Below are 17,613 nucleotides of genomic sequence, written 5' to 3'. Positions count from 1 at the left end.
CGTCGATTCTCCTGTTCCCTGGATGCTGCCTGACCTGCTGCGCTTTTCCAGCAACACATTTTCAGCTCTGATCTCCAGCATCTGCAGACCTCACTTTCTCCACTATAATCTCTAGACTTTGGGATCTTTTTATGCATCCTATTCATTTCCATTCTGAAGTTAATTGCTACTCCTTCAGGCCACTCAAGCTGGCTTTATCTTTAGACAGTCTGAGTTAGTTATTTATTTTCTCACGTGCTGTCTTTATCAAATTCAGTTATTCCTCATATTTTCCACTGTCCTAATTGTGTGTAAAAATACAAAAGACAGTTAGTTTTAACAAGGTGCTATATGATTTGTAATATTGATTTCTGTTACAAAGTTAGTTATAAAAGAAGTATTAAATGCATACAACTATTTCTACTTCAGCATTTTGTGGTTAATGGGCTGTGAACAATCTATTTTGTTCAGGGCACAAAAAGAAATCATTTTCCTCATTAGTTAACTCCACATCCAGATCTAAATTTTTTTCTTTAATACTTCTATTAGGTGTTGGTTATATGTATATATTTTGTGTTGAAACTTATCCCTATGATTCTATTAAAAAAAGGTTCTAGCTAAAGATTTTTATGTTCCGAGTAACTTTACAGAAACCCTAACTTTATCTGTCATTCTGTTAGCTGCCTAGGGAGTTAAGCTATATCTTGCATCTGGTGTCCATCCATTTACTAGGACAATTATCTTTTCATTAATGAACGTCGGGTTTGGTCACTTGTCTGTATGCCAGCATGCTCTTATCAAAAACGGTCTGGAAAGGCGTACTTATGGTCTTGGAGTAGGTTCATTCAAAGATGTTGCCGTTTTCTTTAATTAAAGGCTGGAACTCACTGTTAGTCTTGTTTATTTCCCCTCAGACATCTTGTGTTTTGATTCTAAGACATGCTGCCTCTTTCTGTTTGTCAGCTATTTTGAGAGTGCGAACATGGGCCATTTTCTTATAAGCAGGTTACGGGTCGCCCCTACAGTCCATCTCACTCATTGTTTTCCAAAAAATTGCTTAAGCCAGATACATTTCAGGAGATTCCCTCACTTCCTACCTAATCCCATTTTTCTTTCTGGCAGTCACCTCTTTGCCTGCACTTCCTTAAGCTGAAGGGCAATCATATCCTGAAATATGCTTCCACAAACCTTTCAGCCTTATGACATCTTCCAGCTGTCACTCAAGCTCCAAAACACAGTGTGAGGTGCAGCCTGTGTTTTTTCTGGGAACATACACTTGGAGCACCATGGGAATTCAGTGTAGAGGGGACGAAGTGCTTTTTTTTTGTGGTTTATATTTTGTAAGGCTATATTCTTCCGTTCTAACAGAGGAGAATGAGGGAGCTAGCAACAGGATAAATTGAGGACCAAGATCAGGGGGAGGGGAGTCCTAGTTTAACAGTTGGAGCTTCAGGAGTTTGCTGATTGGAGAACAAATCAAACAGGAAAGTAGTGTGTTAATTGGCTCATGATTTTAAAAAGTGTTTTGTTTGGAAGAAAGGATCAGTTGTGAAACAACAAGAAGAAATGAAAGTCAGGTCCAGTATAATAAAGTAATAATGAAAACAAAATAGGAAAGGGGAGTATAGTAGCATAAGGGAAGTTAACATTATTCATAATAACCGTAATTAATTTTTAAAAAGGATAGTATTTAAGGGGCTGTATCGTTGATACACTTCCCTAGCCTCTCACAGAGTTCTAGGGTACACCTGATCAGGTCCTGGGGCTTTATCCACCTTTGTGTTTCAAGACACCCAGCACTTCCTCCTCTGTAATACGGACATTTTTCAAGATGTCACCATTTATTTCCCTACATTCTATACCTTCCACATCCTTTTGCACAGTAAATACTGATGTAAAGTACTCGTTTAGTATCTCCCCCATTTTCTGCGGCTCCACACAAAGGCCACCTTGCTGATCTTTGAGATGCCCTATTCTCTCCTTTTGTCCTTAATGTATTTGTAAAAACCTTTTGGATTCTCCTTAACTCTCTTTGCCAAAGCTATCTCATGTCCCCTTTTTGCTCTCCTGATTTCCCTCTTAAGTATACTCCTACTTCCTTTATACTCGAAGGATTCACTCGTTCTATCCTGTGTATACCTGACATATGCTTTTTTTTAACCAAACCCTCAATTTCTTTAGTCATCCAGCATTCCCTATACCTACCATCCTTTCTTTTCACCCTAACATGAATATACTTTCTCTGAACATTTCTAAAGGCTTCCCAATTTCCAGCCGTCTCTTTACCTGCTAACACTTGCCCCCAATCAGCTTTTGAAAGTTCTTGAAGGTTTTCTTTCTGCCGGATGTACTGTTCTAGATAATGTTGGAGGAAAGGACTGTGCAGGGGAAAGCAGTGGGAACCTACTTCATGGCACCATTGGTGGGTCTGCTACACAAGAGGGGAGGAAGAAGAATGGCAGTGCTATAATGGTGGGTAATTCAATTGTAAGGGAAACATCTTTGGAGTGTGTGAGGAAACCGGAGCAGCCGGAGGAAACCCATGCAGACACGGGGAGAATGTGCAAACTCCACACAGTCAGTCGCCTGAGTCGGGAATTGAACCCGGGTCTCTGGCGCTGTGAGGCAGCAGTGCTAACCACTGTGCCACCGTGCCGCCCTTAGGGCAGACAGTAAGGGAGTCTAGAAGGCACAAAAACCATTGGCTAGTTAAGACAAGGAGTTTGGCAAGTTTGGATGGTAGTTATTTAAATGCAAGGAGTCTGATAAACTAGGTAGAAGTTTTGAGGGCACAAATTAAAACATGGCAGTATGATGTAATTGCAATATTGTGGGGTGGGGGGGCGGAGTGCGGAGGTGGGAGGAAGGATAGGGCTGGGTTGACATTTCAATATTCCAGGATGTAGGGTCTTCTGGGAAGGAGGTAAAAAATAAGGGGTGTCACAGTATTGAGCAGGGAATCAATTACAGCAGTAAGGAAGATGACATTTTTAAAGGTTCCTCAAATTAAGTCATGTGGGTAGAACTTAAAAGTCAAACAGGAACAATCACATTGCTGGGAGCGTACTAACATTCCAGAGAAGTGTAAAAGTAGCATAGTGATAACTGGTGATTTCAATTTCCCCAACATTAACTGTGATAGTCACAATGTGGAAGGCCTACAGGGAGTGGAGTTCTTAAAATATATTCAGGCAATTTATAAGCCAGTATGTAGAAGGCATTACAAGGGAGTGAACAGTCCTGTTCTTAATTTTAGGTAACCATGTTAGGCAAGTGATTGAAGTATCAGCAGGGGAGCATTTTGTAGACAGTGATCATAACTCCATGAGACTTCAGATTCTAATGGAAAAGAACAAGAATGTGTATAAAATCAAAGTTCTAAACTGGGGGAAGGTCAATTTTAACTAGATCAAGTGTGATTTGCCCAGAGTAGGCAGGCAGCAGATACTTTTAATCTGTATCAGAGAACTGAAACACATTCAAGGAGTAAATAGGGAGAGTACAGGGGCAACATGTTCCAATAACGACAATGTGTTGGACAACAAATCCTATAATCCCTGGCTATCAAAGGGTATTCAGGATCAGATAAAGAGAAATGGGAGACTTATGGCAGACACTGAGCTCAAAATAGCAGAAGCCCTAAAACAGTACAGAATGTGGCACGGTGGTTCAGTGGTTAGCACTGTTGCCTCCCAGCACCAGGGACGTGGGTTCAATTCCAGCCTTGAGGTGACTGTTTGTATGGAGTTTGCATGTTCTCAGTGGCTGTGTGGATTTCTTCCAGGTGCTCCAGTTTGGTCCCAGTCCAAAAATATGTTAATTGAATTGGCCATGTTAAATTGCCCATAATGTATGGGTAATGTATAAGTTAGATGGACTAGCTATGGGAAAAGCAGGGTTATAGGATAGGGTAGGGGTTGGGTCTGGATGGGATCCTTCTGAGGGGGCAGATTCAATGGGTTAAATGGCCTTTTCCCCACAGCAGGGTGCATGGGGAAAATTAGAAAAGGAAACTAGGAGAGCAATAAGGGGGCATGAAAGAATAATGGCGTGGAAAATAAAAGGAAAATTTCTCAGTTTGAGTACATTCAGGATAAAAAAGATAACTACAGAATATGTAGGATGATAATTTGTTCATAAAGCCACATGATACTTTGTGTCATGTGAGAGGGATGATATTATGTGGTTTCCCCTTAACCTTCTCTCCTCCAATGTTTTTTTTCAAGGAAGCTAAAGATAAAATAGGGGACAACAGGACAGTCAGTCTAATCTCAGTAGTGGGGAAACTACTGGAAGCAATTCTTAGGGACAAAATTAATCTGCATTTAGAGGGGCAAGGATTATTCAAGAACAGTCAGCAAGGCTTTGTTAAGGAGATCTTCATATCCGACCAACTTGACAGAACTTTACGAATAGGTGTGGTTGAGGGCAATGCATTCAGCATAGTTTACTTGGACTTTTATAAACCTCCCATGCAAAACTAAATCAAAAAAGGAAAAAACCCAAAGGATCCAAGGATTGTAGCTAATTGGATCCCAAATTAGTTGAGTGGTAGAAAACAAACAGCGATGGTAGAGCGGTGCTTTTGAGACCGAAGCCTGTGTCCACTGAAGTTCTACAGGGATCAGTGGTTTGACCCTTGCTGTTTTCTATATACACACACACGATTTAGACAGGAAGGTTAATCGGCCAGCTCACGGATAAAAATTGTGGGGTGGTAAATGACGAGGGTAGTCTTAGATCAGTGGCAAATGGAATTTGATCAGGAGAAGTGAATGGTCATGAACCTGGGCAGGACAAACAAGGCAAGGTAATATTTGATAAATGTAGGATCCTGGGAAGCAGAGGATCAGAAGGACATTAGTGTGTGTGTCCATCATTCTTCTGAGATAGCAGGATAAAGTGGTTAAGATATCATATGGTCTTTATTAGTTGAGACACAAAGTTTGAGAGCAGGGAGGTTATTCTGGAACTGTATTCAAAGTTGGTTAGGTCACAGCAAGAGTATTGTGTACAGTTCTGGAATCCCTGGAAGGGCTGTGATAGCACTAGATAGGGTGCAGAGGAGATTGGTCAGGATGTTACCTGGTTTGGAGAGTTAAGTATGAAGACAATTTGGATGGACTTGCAGCAGAAGAAACTGAGGGGGTTGTGATTTGAGATATATAAACTCGTGAAGGACATAGACAGGGCAAACAGGAAGAAACTCTTGGTGGAGGCATCAATGACCAAGGAGTATAGATTTAAGTTAACAGGCAGTAGGTTTAGAATGGATTTGAGGTGGTGGGAACCTTAAACACACTGCCTGTAAGGGTGAGAGAGGCAGAAGCTTTCACAACATTTAAGTAGTATCTGAATGTACACTTGTGACGCCAAAGCATACAAGGCTATAGATCAAAAGACTGAAAATGGGATTAAAATACTTAAATGGCAGCTTTTGACTGGCAGTGGCTTAATGGGCTAAAGGACTTTTCACTGTGCTACAGATCTGTGTCTATGACTAGAAACATAAATAAGAATAATATGTTAAGAGTACGACTCATATCCATCGCCAATCTTTCTGCTTCTCAACTTGCCCAATCCTCTGTGATGCAGGCTGCCTGTATAGGTCCTCACCTTGCCCAGTCCACTTATAACCAGTAGGTAAATCAGACTTTGTCAGAACCCTTAACTCTACAGATTTATGGCTAGCCAAAGGTTCAAAGACAAACATGAATGAATGTCTGAGGGATAAATTACCTCTTAAACAGGCTGGTTGTGCATTTAGGCCAGAGGTGAATAAACCATTAGCTGAGACACACTTGTGGCAGCTATTCATACAGAAATACGGAAAATAGATGCTGGAGTAGGCCATTCAGCTCTTGGAGCTTGTACCAGCATTCAAAATGATCTTGGCTCATCATGCAACTTCAGTATCCCGCTCCACTCCATGAGCCCTGAGCCCTTTAACTGTATGTCCAGCTCCCTCTTGAATCTATCTAGCAAACTGGCCCCAACAGCTTTCTGTGCTAGAGAATTTCATAGGTTCGCAACTGAATGAAGAAATCCTTCCTCATCGCAGACCTGAATGGCTTCTCCCTTATTTTATGGGCTATTACCCTGATTTCTGGACTTACCCAACATTGGGGATATTCTTCCACGTGTATCCCATCCAGTCGCATTAGGATTATTTATGGTTTCTATGAGATCCCCCATATTCTTTTAAATTCAGTGAGTACAAGCCCAAATGATCCAGTATTCAGTGACCCCCCATATTCTTTTAAATACAGTGAGTACAAGCCCAATTGATTCAGTATTTCCTTATATCTGCCATCCTGGGAATCAGTCTGGTTAGGCTTTGCTGGACTCCTTCAATAGCAAGAATATCCTTCCCCAGATTAGGGGACAATCATAGTATCACAGAATTCCTACAGTGTGGAAACATCCCTTCAGCCCAGCAAGTCCACACCGAGCCTCCCACCCAGACCCATTCTCCTACCCTATAACTCTACGTTTACCCCTGACTAATGTACCAAGCCTACACATCCCTGAACACTGAGCAATTTAGCACAGCCAGTTCACCTAAACTGCATATCTTTGGACTGTGGGAGTCAGAGATATACAGAATGGAAACAGACCTACGGTCCAACCCGTCCATGCTGACCAGATATCCCAACCCAATCGATCCCACCTGCCAGCACCCGGCCCACATCCCTCCAAATCCTTCCTATTCATATACCCATCCAAATGCCTCTTAAGTGTTGCAATTGTACCAGCCTCCATCACTTCCTCTGGCAGCTCATTCCATACACGTACCACCCTCTGCGTGAAAAAGTTGCCCCTTAGGTCTCTTGTTTATCTTTCCCCTCTCACCCTAAACCTATGCCCTCTAGTTCTGGACTCCCCGACCCCAGGGAAAAGACTTTGTCTATTTACCCTATCCATGCCCCTCATAATTTTGTAAACCTCTATAAAGGTCACCCCTCAGCCTCCGACGCAGCAGGGAAAACAGCCCTAGCCTGTTCAGCCTCTCCCTGTAGCTCAAATCCTCCAACTCTGGCAACATCCTTGTAAATCCTTTCTGAACCCTTTCAAGTTTCACAACATCTTTCCGATAGGAAGGAGACCAGAACTGCAAGCAATATTCCAACACTGGCCTAACCAATGTTCTGTACAGCTGCAACATGACCTCCCAACTCCTGTACTCAATATTCTGACCAATAAAAGAAAACATACCAAACACCCTCTTCACTATCCTATCTACCTGCGACTCCACTTTCAAGGAGCCTGGAGGAAACCCATACAGACACCTGGAAAATGTGCAAATTCCACCTAGACAGTCACTGGAGGCTAGAATCAAACCCAGGTCCCTGGTGCTGTGAGGCAACAATGCTAACCACTGAGCCACCGTGCTGCCCATACAATATTCCAAGTATGACCTCAGCATGGCCCTGCATAACTGCAACAAAACATCCATTCTCCAGTACTCCAATCTTCTCACTATGAAGGCCAGCATGCTATTAGCTTTCTTCACCAACTGCTGCACCTGCATGCCAACTTTTAGAAACTGTTCCATCATGACACCCAGGTCTCGATGCATCTCAACTTTTCCTAAACTGCCACCATTCAGATAATAATCTGCCCTTCCTGTTTTTGCCATCAAAGTGGATAACCTCATATTTATCCACATTATATTGCATTTATCAAATATCAACTAGCCTGTCCAGGTCACACTGAAGCCTCTTCGCATTCTCCTCACAGCACACCCTGCCAAGCAGCTTAGTGTAGCCTGCAAATTTGGTGATATTGCATTCAATTCCTTCATCCAAATTATTAATGTATATTGTGGACAACTTGAGCCCGAGCACTGAATCTTGCAGTACCCCACTTGGAAAGCCTTCCACTCTGGAAAGGAAATATTTATTTCAACACTGTTTCCGGTTTGTCAACCAGTTCTCTATCCACGTAAATACATTATCTCTGATAGCATGAGCTTTAATTCTGCTTAGCAATCTCTTATGTGGGACCTTGTGCAAACCCTTTTTGAAGTCCAGGTACACAACTTTCACCCTTGTCCACCCTACTGGTCACATCCTCAAAAAGTACAAGATTTGTCAAGTATGGTTTCCAGTTAGTGAATCCGTGCTGACTTGGACCGATCCTGTCACTGCTTTCCAAATTCTTAGTTATTTCATCCTTAACAATTGACTTCAGCATTTTCTCCACCACCAATGTCAGGTTACTGGCCAATAATTCCTCATTTTCTCCCTCCTTTTTGTAAAAAGTAGGTCTACAGTAGCTACCCTCCAGTCTAATGGAACTCTTCCAGAGTCTACAGAATGATCACAAATTCATCTACTATTTCAAGGGCCACTTCTTTAAGTACTCTGGGATGTACAGGATCAGGCCCTGGGGTCTTAATGAGTCCTAAGTATCCCCATTTCTTGACTAATAAGGATTTCCTTCAGTTCCTCCTTCATACTTGACCCTCTGTCTCCTAGCATTTCCAGAAGTTTATTTGTGCCCATCTAAGTCAGATCTAAAGTTCAACTGGTCTGCAATCTCTGTGTTATCTATTATGAATTCACCTGATTCTAACTATAGGGGACCTAACATTTGTCTTCACTAGTCTTTTTCTCTTCATATACCTATAAGGTAAACAAAAAAGATATGACAAAGATATAATTCCTATTCTATCATTTGTGCTTATGGTGGAAGAAAATTTAGCATAAGAATTTGTTTTTTTTTCAGAAAACCTGGGTATAACATCAATTTTATCTCCTTATTGAGCAAGAAAGGATTTTTTTTAAACAAAGTGCATAAAATGATGTAATTGGTTAAGTTAGAGAATGCTTTACTCCACCTTTTGGAGGAATAGACAGGATAAGATTTTGTGAACTAACTCATTCTGCCACCTGTTAAATGGATTTTGTGTTTTTTGTTTACAAGTTACTACAAAATGTTACAAGATGTCAGCAATGTCAAGAATTTTACCAAACCTTGGAGACACAAGAAGAAATTAATCCTTTCTGGTGATGGCTAAATTTTAAGTTTTTGGATTTACAGAGAGGAGAGGTTATTAACTCATTAGGCTACTACAACAGCCACATTTGAAATGGATTTCAAGAATCACTAGGTACTGATATCACAGCAAGGGAAAAGTGTTGCGAATTCAAGGATTTACTTGATTTGTACCACAGGCTTTGCCTGAGGCATTTGACAGCAAAAGTTACTTCAAATCAATAAAAGCATTTTCTCTCTGATGTCAAGCAGTATTACAATCACCAAACTGGTGCACAATTGTTTTTGTAACTGGAACTGACAAAATAAATTTTTCTTTTAATACTGATAACCATAGAGAAGCTGGGACCATGTAGGGGAGATGAAGCTGATCAGGTTTTCAGGAAAGATTGTATTTAACAGAAAGGGGAAGGAGCAATGGTATTAAGGAACTCACTGCAATGCTGGATAAAGAGAATGTCCCAGAGTAGTCGAGGACAGAACTAGTCTGATTATAGTAAAGCAACAGTAAAGGTGCAATTGCATTGCTTGATGTACTTGATAGGTTACTGCTGCAGTTACCAATGGCTGAAAATGACAAAATGGGTATTAGGGATTTTCTTCTTAACTGACACAGACAATCAAAGGAAATTTTAGCAGATGTAGTATTTCATAGAGTTCAAATCATGGCCTTCACAGCCAGACAACAAAATGCCTCCGAGTTTTAGTAAAATGGGACTAGAATGCAGCATTAAGACTCTGATAATGCAGCTCGGATGAAAGTCATTTGATTAGATTTCTGATTTTTATATGAAATAGAAAGGGAAAGCTTGACCTACCTGGGATGAGGCTTTTTAAATAATTATATTTTAGAGTAGACACATATTTGTAGAAGAATAGGCGTAAAAGGAAGGCAGTTAGCTCTAGACACAAAGTAGTTTTGATAAACGTCCTTGAAGAAACATTCTTCTCAGTCAGCAAGGAGGTTAGGACAACAAAACGGTATGAACAAGATAACCTTGTAGGAGTACCATGATCTGATTCCTTCCATGAACCAATGAACTTAAACTAAGGGAACAGTTCACTGAGCATCGCAGCCGGGCCCACAGGAGCTGACCTGACCTCCCAGTCACTGCCCATTTCAATTCCCCTAACCACTCCATTTCCGACATGACTGCCTTCATTGCCACAACGAACCACAGCACAAATTGAAGGAACAGCCCCTCACCTTCTGCCTGGGAAGCCTTAAGCCCAGAAGATTCAACATTGAGTTCTCCAATTTCAAATAACCTCCCTTCCCAGCCCCTCCCCATCCCTTCCACTGCTCCCTGCCACCAACCGGATTCATTCCTCCCACTGACCAACCAAACCATACCCTTTACCTGTCTTCACCTATCTTCACTTTACCACTCTGCCCCTGCCACCCCTTTATCTGCAGCTCTCCCCAAACCCACCCCCAGTCCTGAAAAAGTGTTACATCCTAAGCGTCGACTTCTCCACCTCCTGATGCTGCCTGGCTTGCTGTGTTCTTCCAGCCTCTTGCCTGTCTATTTGAATTCCAGCATCTGCAGGTTTTTTTGTCCCTAAGTAAGCACATCCTAAGTCAAATTTTAAAAACAGTCTTGTGCAAAAACTTGACGGGATACTGTACTATAAAGCTACACCATGAAATGTTACCAATGACATTAAGTTTAATGGGATTAACTGATGTGATAAAAGACAAGGAGTCTGTACTGTTTCAACTGTATATCTGAAGACCTGCAAGAACAAGTGCAAGACCAAACCATTAGCCAAGAAACAATGCTACATGCTCATAGTAACATACATGGCCATATAGAACTCATCACAATATTGTAGCTACTAAAGTCAGAGGAAAAGTAATTCTCGGATAGGCTTGTCAATGCTGTCTCCTACAGTTAATCTGCAATTTACTGTTTTCTTTTCCCCCCAAAATAAGTTGTTTTTGTTAACTTCCAGCTCAATTCAACAAAGGACCAGCATGGAATAGCTCTCCGAAATGGCAAATCACAAAAAATAATTCACAAAATATTGTTACCTCACAACTCTGGTCCTCATAGTGGGATTTTCTGGCCATTTCTGCTGGACAGATTTTTGTAAACATCCGTAAATGTATCTTAAAGCCCTGTGGAAATATAATACATTGCAATGATACATCAAGGTTTGCCTGGAGTTCAAAAACCCTTATTTAAAAATCAAGTACAATTTTACATTCTCTAAAGGCTGGTGATGCATCACATTATTATTTCTTCAGGATGCTCAAGTTGGTAACTATAGCATAAGGTCTTCCACTCAAAACATAATAAACAATATTAAGTCACTGGATACAAATGGGATCCTAAACAGGAACCTGCTGCCTGCAATCTGCATTATTCAATCCTTACCATAAATAATAAAAGGTATGACAAATATGAACCTCATTCTTGAAAAATGGTACATTGCAGAAGTCATTCTAGGTACTGTGAAATCACTGAGTCAAACTCAGAGAACTCAAAACCCTGGTTGTGGAAAAGTTGTCATCTATTGCCACTGACAGAATAGGAAATCCAAGAGATGTCTGTGACAAGCCAAAAGTCTGGATTGGGAACTGCATTAGCTGAACTTGTACATTCTCATTATTATGATCATACCAACCAAATAGTTAGGGTTTGCCAAAGCACAGAATCTGCAGACATGGTTGAAACCACAATAATTTCATTATGTCTGTTGTCACTGTAAAGAGGTTGGCCAGCTGAACCTCATAGAATAGCAGTTCCCTGACTGGGGCTGTTAATCTGGTCAAATTAGGGCTATCCGGCTGATGTAAAAGGGTGAATGTCAGGGCTGAATGCATAACTCAGTTGAAGGCAGTTTAGTGGGCGGCACGGTGGCTCAGTGGTTAGCACTGCTGCCTCACAGCACCAGGGTCCCAGATTCGATTCCAGCCTTGGGCGATTGTGCAAACTCCACACACACATTCTCCCCATGTCTGCATGGGTTTCCTCCGCATGCTCTGGTTTCCTCCCACAGCCCAAAGATGTGCAGGTTAGGTGAACTAGCCATACTAAATTGTCCATAGTCTTAGGTGCATTAGTCAGTCAGAGGGAAATGGGTCTGAGTGGGTTACTCTTCAGAGGGTCGGTGTCGACGATTTGGGCCAAAGGGCCTGTTTCCACACTGTGGGGAATCTAAATCTAAAATCTATTGTCAAAGGAAAGGGTAACTGGTGATGGGATGCTGGCCTCTAAAGAGAGTTATTTCAGTGGCCATGAAAATAAAGCAGTATCCTGAAGATACTCTCTCATAACCATTATTTTGAAGTTGGGAGTGAGCATTTTCTTATATCATGTCTCTGTTTGGGACGGGTGACCCATTCGACTCAGCAGTTGAGGACTGGGCCCAGTATGTGGAAAGAATTTATTTTGGGCAAATGACATTGTAGCAGACGATAAACGAGTAATTCTCCTGATAGAAAAAGCTGCAGCTCCATAGGCTGTCATGAGGCATCAGATAATAAAACCTTTCAAAAACTGATTGACATTGTTTAGGAATATTATGACCTCGTGCCTCCATTAATTCTGAGGCACTATTGCTTTGACTTGGCAATTCAAGAACTAAGAGAAGCTGTATCAAGATTTTTGACTAGGTAAAGATGACTGGCAGAAGCCTGTGAATTTGGTTTAACTCAATGAGATGCTCAGAGACCATTGAGTGTGTGGAATTGATGATATAACTACAGAAAAATGCAAACTGGCTGATGCTCAGCTGGACTTCGAACAGACACTACAACTGGCTTTACCATTGGAAAACGCAGCAAGTGGAACATACGAGTTGCTAGATATTCTATGAAAGTGGTATTAGGAAGATGTGGGTGTACTATATCTTTAAGAAAGTTAAAGGCTAGCAGAGCTACCTGACAGCACTAAGTGTTCTGAACAAGATATAATATAAACTTTTGGTCCAGCAGCTAGTATAGCTGGTTGCCTGGAGACAAAACTAAATTTGAATTAGGCCAATCAGTTTAAATTATACCCCCCAAAAAAAAAAACCAAACTCCCAATAAAGTTTGAATTAAGTATACCGACAATATTAAAAGCCAATGACACAATCCAATGCCTTGGGGGTATAAAACCAGGAACAGTTGAACAGTTTATAAAGAACTGCCAAAAGACCAGTATGCTGTTAGTCAGAATTCTCTGTGAGGTACCTGTCTAGAGTAGGAGTTTGCACAGAGAAAAATATCAACTCCGACCTGGAGAACAAATCTACAGTGGAAGATATAAAGAGATGATTTGACCACTGGCCGGTTTTGAAATTTGAATTTTTCAGTAAACCTTACTTAGATTTAGATTTAGATTACTTAGTGTGGAAACAGGCCCTTCGGCCCAACAAGTCCACACCGACCCACTGAAGCGCAACCCACCCAGACCCATTCCCCTACATTTACCCCTTCACCTAACACTATGGGCAATTTAGCATGGCCAATTCACCTAACCTGCACATTTTTGGACTGTGGGAGGAAACTGGAGCGCCCGGAGGAAACCCACACAGACACGGGGAGAATGTGCAAACTCCACACAGGCAGTCGCCTGAGAGGGGAAAAGACCAAATTTTAATTGGGGGTTTTATTGGACTCGAATTATAGAAGGGAAAGTAAAAGATAGTTGTTGGTTAATTACTCTGTGTTATACTTTAAGGAATAAAGTTGTTAATTTTTATGATGTAGGTATGCTCACTGAGCTGTTCCTGACTCTCTCATTCATATCCTTACATGTAGGTAAGGAAGGACCCCACTTTGACTGGGACAATACATCCATCCTAGGACAAGCCAAACAGATACACGCACAAGAATTCCTGGAAGCACAGCATTGCAACCGGAACTCTATCAACAAACACACTGACTTGGACCCCATTTACCACCTCCTGAGAAAAAGGGCAGGAGATGGCATCACCACCGGAAATGACGTCACCAACGCAAGGAAACACAAACATATAAACAGAAAGCAGGAAAAACGAGCAGTGCTTTGTTTGGAGGCTTGCTGAAGATGTTACCTAGTATGGTGACAAAACGTCTGAAAATGAACCTTCTAGCTCAGTGAGCAAACCTACGCCCAGAACCTCAACCTGAGCTACAAATCTTCTCAACTTGTTAATTTTTGCTTTAAATTGTTCTTGGCCTCTCGAATTTTCACAGATTACCACACGAGATAAATCTTTTCTGTGTTGCTGGTTTAAAGTTAACAGAGAGGGTTTACCCCATGTCATAAGAGTGGGCACCCTCACCTGTCGGCCTGAGCTTGGAAACACCTAGAGTGCAGGCAACTGTATAGCTTCACTCAGGAAATATTCTGATAAGTAATTTTAGGTTGGCTCACAGCAAAACCCCAGAACAAAGTCACGTTTCAGCTAAATAGTTACAATTTTCTTCAGGATCACACCCGGCAAGACATTGTAATTGTTGTTGATATGCAGATTTGGGATAGCGACAGAATCCTCTGAGACTTAAGCACAGCAAGATAACTCATAGGCCGGAATTTAGGAGGGTACCCAGAAGACTTAATAACTGAGAAACTCTTCTTGACTCACAGAGACACGAAAGTATTTGTCACAGATATTAGGCCATTGTTTACCAACAAGGATTTTAGTTACTTCTTAAAGTTGAATGGGATTTGATATATTAGTACACTTTAGATCATAGGATAGCATGACAGAAAGAGTTGTTCAAACTTTGAAAAAAAGCTGGATTTAAAAAAACAGCCTCTCGCCTTAAGTAGATTCCTATTTGATGATAGGACCAACTGACATGCAACTATTGGGACAGCACCAGCAGAGTTGCTAATGTGTAGAAGACTCAAATTCAAATTCCCCAGACCTGGTGGAGGGAGGGTGAAACAGCATCAGAAACTCCAAAGCTAAACCCAAGACTCCAAGTGAGAGGGACAGTTTGATACAGGGGTCAAAATTAGGAGCAAAAATCATAGAATGCCTCACATGGACAGCAGGCATGATCGATACAAGAGTTCAGTGACAGTATGTTCCTGTTAATGAGAAGGGCAAGGCTGGTACATGTAGGGAATGCTGGATGACTAAAGAAATCTAGACTCTGGTCAAGAAAAAGGAGACTTTTGTCAGATATCAACAGCTGGGATTAAGTGAATCCATAGGGGAGTATAAAAGCAGTAGAAGTACACTTAAGAGAGAAATTAGGAGGGCAAAAGGGGTCATGAGATAGCTTTGACATATAGAGTGAAGGAGAATACAAAGAGATTCTACAAATACACTAAATGCAAAAGAGTACTATGGAGAGAATAGGGCATCTTAAAGGTTGTACATGGAACCACAGGAGATGTGAGAGATACTAAATGAGTATTTCGCGTCCATAATTACTGTGCAGAGGTACTAGGAAACTTGGGGAAATAAATAGTGATGTCTTGAATAGTGTCCATATTAAAGAAGAGTGCGTGCTCAAGGTCTTAAAACCCAAAAGATAGATAAATCTCTGGGACCTGATCAGGTGTATCCCAGAACTTGGTGGGAAGCTAGAGAAGAGATTGCTGGGTCCCTTGCTGAGTTATTTGTATTACTGACATGCCAAAAGATTGGAGGGTGGCTAATGTGGTGCCATTATTGAAGATGGTAAGGGAAAACCAGGGAATTATAAGACCAGTGAACCTGACATCAATGGTGGGTAAGTTGTTGGGGGGGGATTCTGAGCAACAGGGTTCACAAGTATTTGGAAAGGCAAGGACTAATCAGAGATAGTCATAGCTTTATGCATGGGAAATAGTGATTTGATTGAGTTTGTGAAGAGGTGACAAAGAAGATTGATGAAGACAAAGTGGTGGATGGTGTCTACATGGACTTCCGCAAAGCATGGCAGGCTGATTAGCAAGGTTAGGTCACATGGAATCAAAGGGGACCTAGCCAATTGGATACAAAACAGACTTGAAGGTAAGAGAGCAAAAGTGGTGGTACAGTATTGTTTTTCAGACAGAAATGCAGGGTGGGAGTTAGTATAGAGGAGGTTTCTTTATAACACTCAATTCCGACATGATCAAGAATAGATCCACCTCAGCCTTAAATGTACACAAGGATCCTGCAACCACAGCTCTCTGTGGCAAGGAGTTCCAAAGACACTCAATCCTCCAAAAGAAGAAATTTTTTCCTCATCTCAGTCTTAAATTGGTGCCACGTTATTGTGGAGCTCTACCTCTGGCCCTCTACTCTCACATGATGGGAAAGGAATACTGAAGTTTGTACAAGGACATTCTTAACAATGAATGGCAATAATAAATTGCAGCAAATGGAAAACTTCAATTCTTTTTCATCCCCCTATTTTTCTAAAATTCTAGGTTTTGCCTTTTGAACCCAACTTCGCCCATCCCTTTATTAGATTAGATTAGATTAGATTAGATTACCTACACCGACCCCTCCGAAGAGAAACCCACACCCTATATTTACTCCTGATTAATTCACCTAACACTACAGGCAATTCACCATGGCCAATTCATCTAACCTGCACATCTTTGGACTGTGGGAGGAAACCGGAGCACCCGGGGAGAATACTCCACACAGATAGTTGCCCGAGGCGGGAATTGAACCCGGGTCCCTGGCACTGTGAGGCAGCAGTGCTAACCAGTGCTAGCCCCGTAATGATGGTGGATGTAGTCAGATCTCTAAGTTACTGTCCTACTCATCATATTTAACAGTATTTCAGATCTTTAGATATTTGTATCAATAATGTACAGCTACATATTTTGATACTTACTGAGGTAATTCTTCTGCAGCCATGAAAATCTTCTCAACCAATTCTGAGAGGAGGGCCAATAGGTGTGCCAGATTAGTGTTCACATCTTCATTTTTTTCAAGTTTGGAAGGATTTAGCTGTAAATTAGAAACAGAGTCATAGAATATCACAGCATGTAACAAGACCCTTCAGGCCACTGTGATCTCACTGGTCATCAAGTACCTATCTACTCTAATACGATCCTTTTTTTAAAAGCACTTGGCAATACTCTTATATGCTGTGGAATTTCAAGTGTTCATCTGAATACCTTTTAAAACTTCCAATAACCAGCACCCTCTGGATGAGAAAAAGTCTCCTTAAATCCCCTCTGAACCTCCTGCCCCTTGCCTTAAACCTGTGTATTTGACTACTTACCCTTCTAGTAAAAGGGGAAAATATAACCATAATATTCTTATCCACAGGCCTATGTCACTTCCTCAAAATAGTTCAGACATAATTGCCCCCAGCAAACAATGCTGTCCATCCTTGGTTAATCCTGGTCTCTCTAAGTGAAGATAAATTCTGTCTCTCATAACTCGAGAAACTGGAGGAAAACTATGATGTCTGAAGTATTGGCCTGGAGATATCTGTTTTATCACTACCACTCTTCTTGAATGATGGTACCATATTAGTTGTCTTCCAACCTCCTGGCATTTCTCCTTGTCCAGACAGGATTTGAAGATTAATGTCTGGGTCCTCACAATCTCTCTCTTTCCCCCCCTTCCACAGAGGGCTAAGATAATGTTGTCTGGGCCTTGGAATTTAAACAGTTTAATCTTTGCTAAAATTGCTAATAGATCCTCCCTCTCAATGCTAATTTGTTCAAATTAACACAATCTTCCTCCATTATTTAATTATGTACACCATTCTTC

At 41.3% G+C, this 17,613-nt stretch overlaps 1 protein-coding gene across 2 annotated transcripts in view; it reads right to left on the bottom strand.

Moving 5' to 3' along the window:
* rasa1a (RAS p21 protein activator (GTPase activating protein) 1a) overlaps window positions 1–17,613 on the bottom strand; it is a 191,986-nt gene that overhangs the window by 28,618 nt on the left and 145,755 nt on the right. The window contains exons 19-21 of one of the 2 annotated variants that reach the window (XM_043708652.1): window positions 16,724–16,839; window positions 11,015–11,101; window positions 10,638–10,716 (exon numbers count right to left, since the gene is read on the bottom strand). In XM_043708652.1, the coding sequence (XP_043564587.1) occupies window positions 10,659–10,716; window positions 11,015–11,101; window positions 16,724–16,839 (261 nt within the window). In that variant the 3' untranslated portion in view covers window positions 10,638–10,658. Of the gene's footprint in view, window positions 1–10,637; window positions 10,717–11,014; window positions 11,102–16,723; window positions 16,840–17,613 lie in introns of those variants that run through there. The other variant, XM_043708645.1, reaches the window with a different exon arrangement.

Source organism: Chiloscyllium plagiosum, chromosome 2 (assembly GCF_004010195.1).
Source record: "Chiloscyllium plagiosum isolate BGI_BamShark_2017 chromosome 2, ASM401019v2, whole genome shotgun sequence".
Classification (NCBI taxonomy): domain Eukaryota; kingdom Metazoa; phylum Chordata; class Chondrichthyes; order Orectolobiformes; family Hemiscylliidae; genus Chiloscyllium; species Chiloscyllium plagiosum.
Note: the sequence above shows the minus strand (reverse complement) of the source record. Positions and strands in the feature narration are given on the sequence as shown.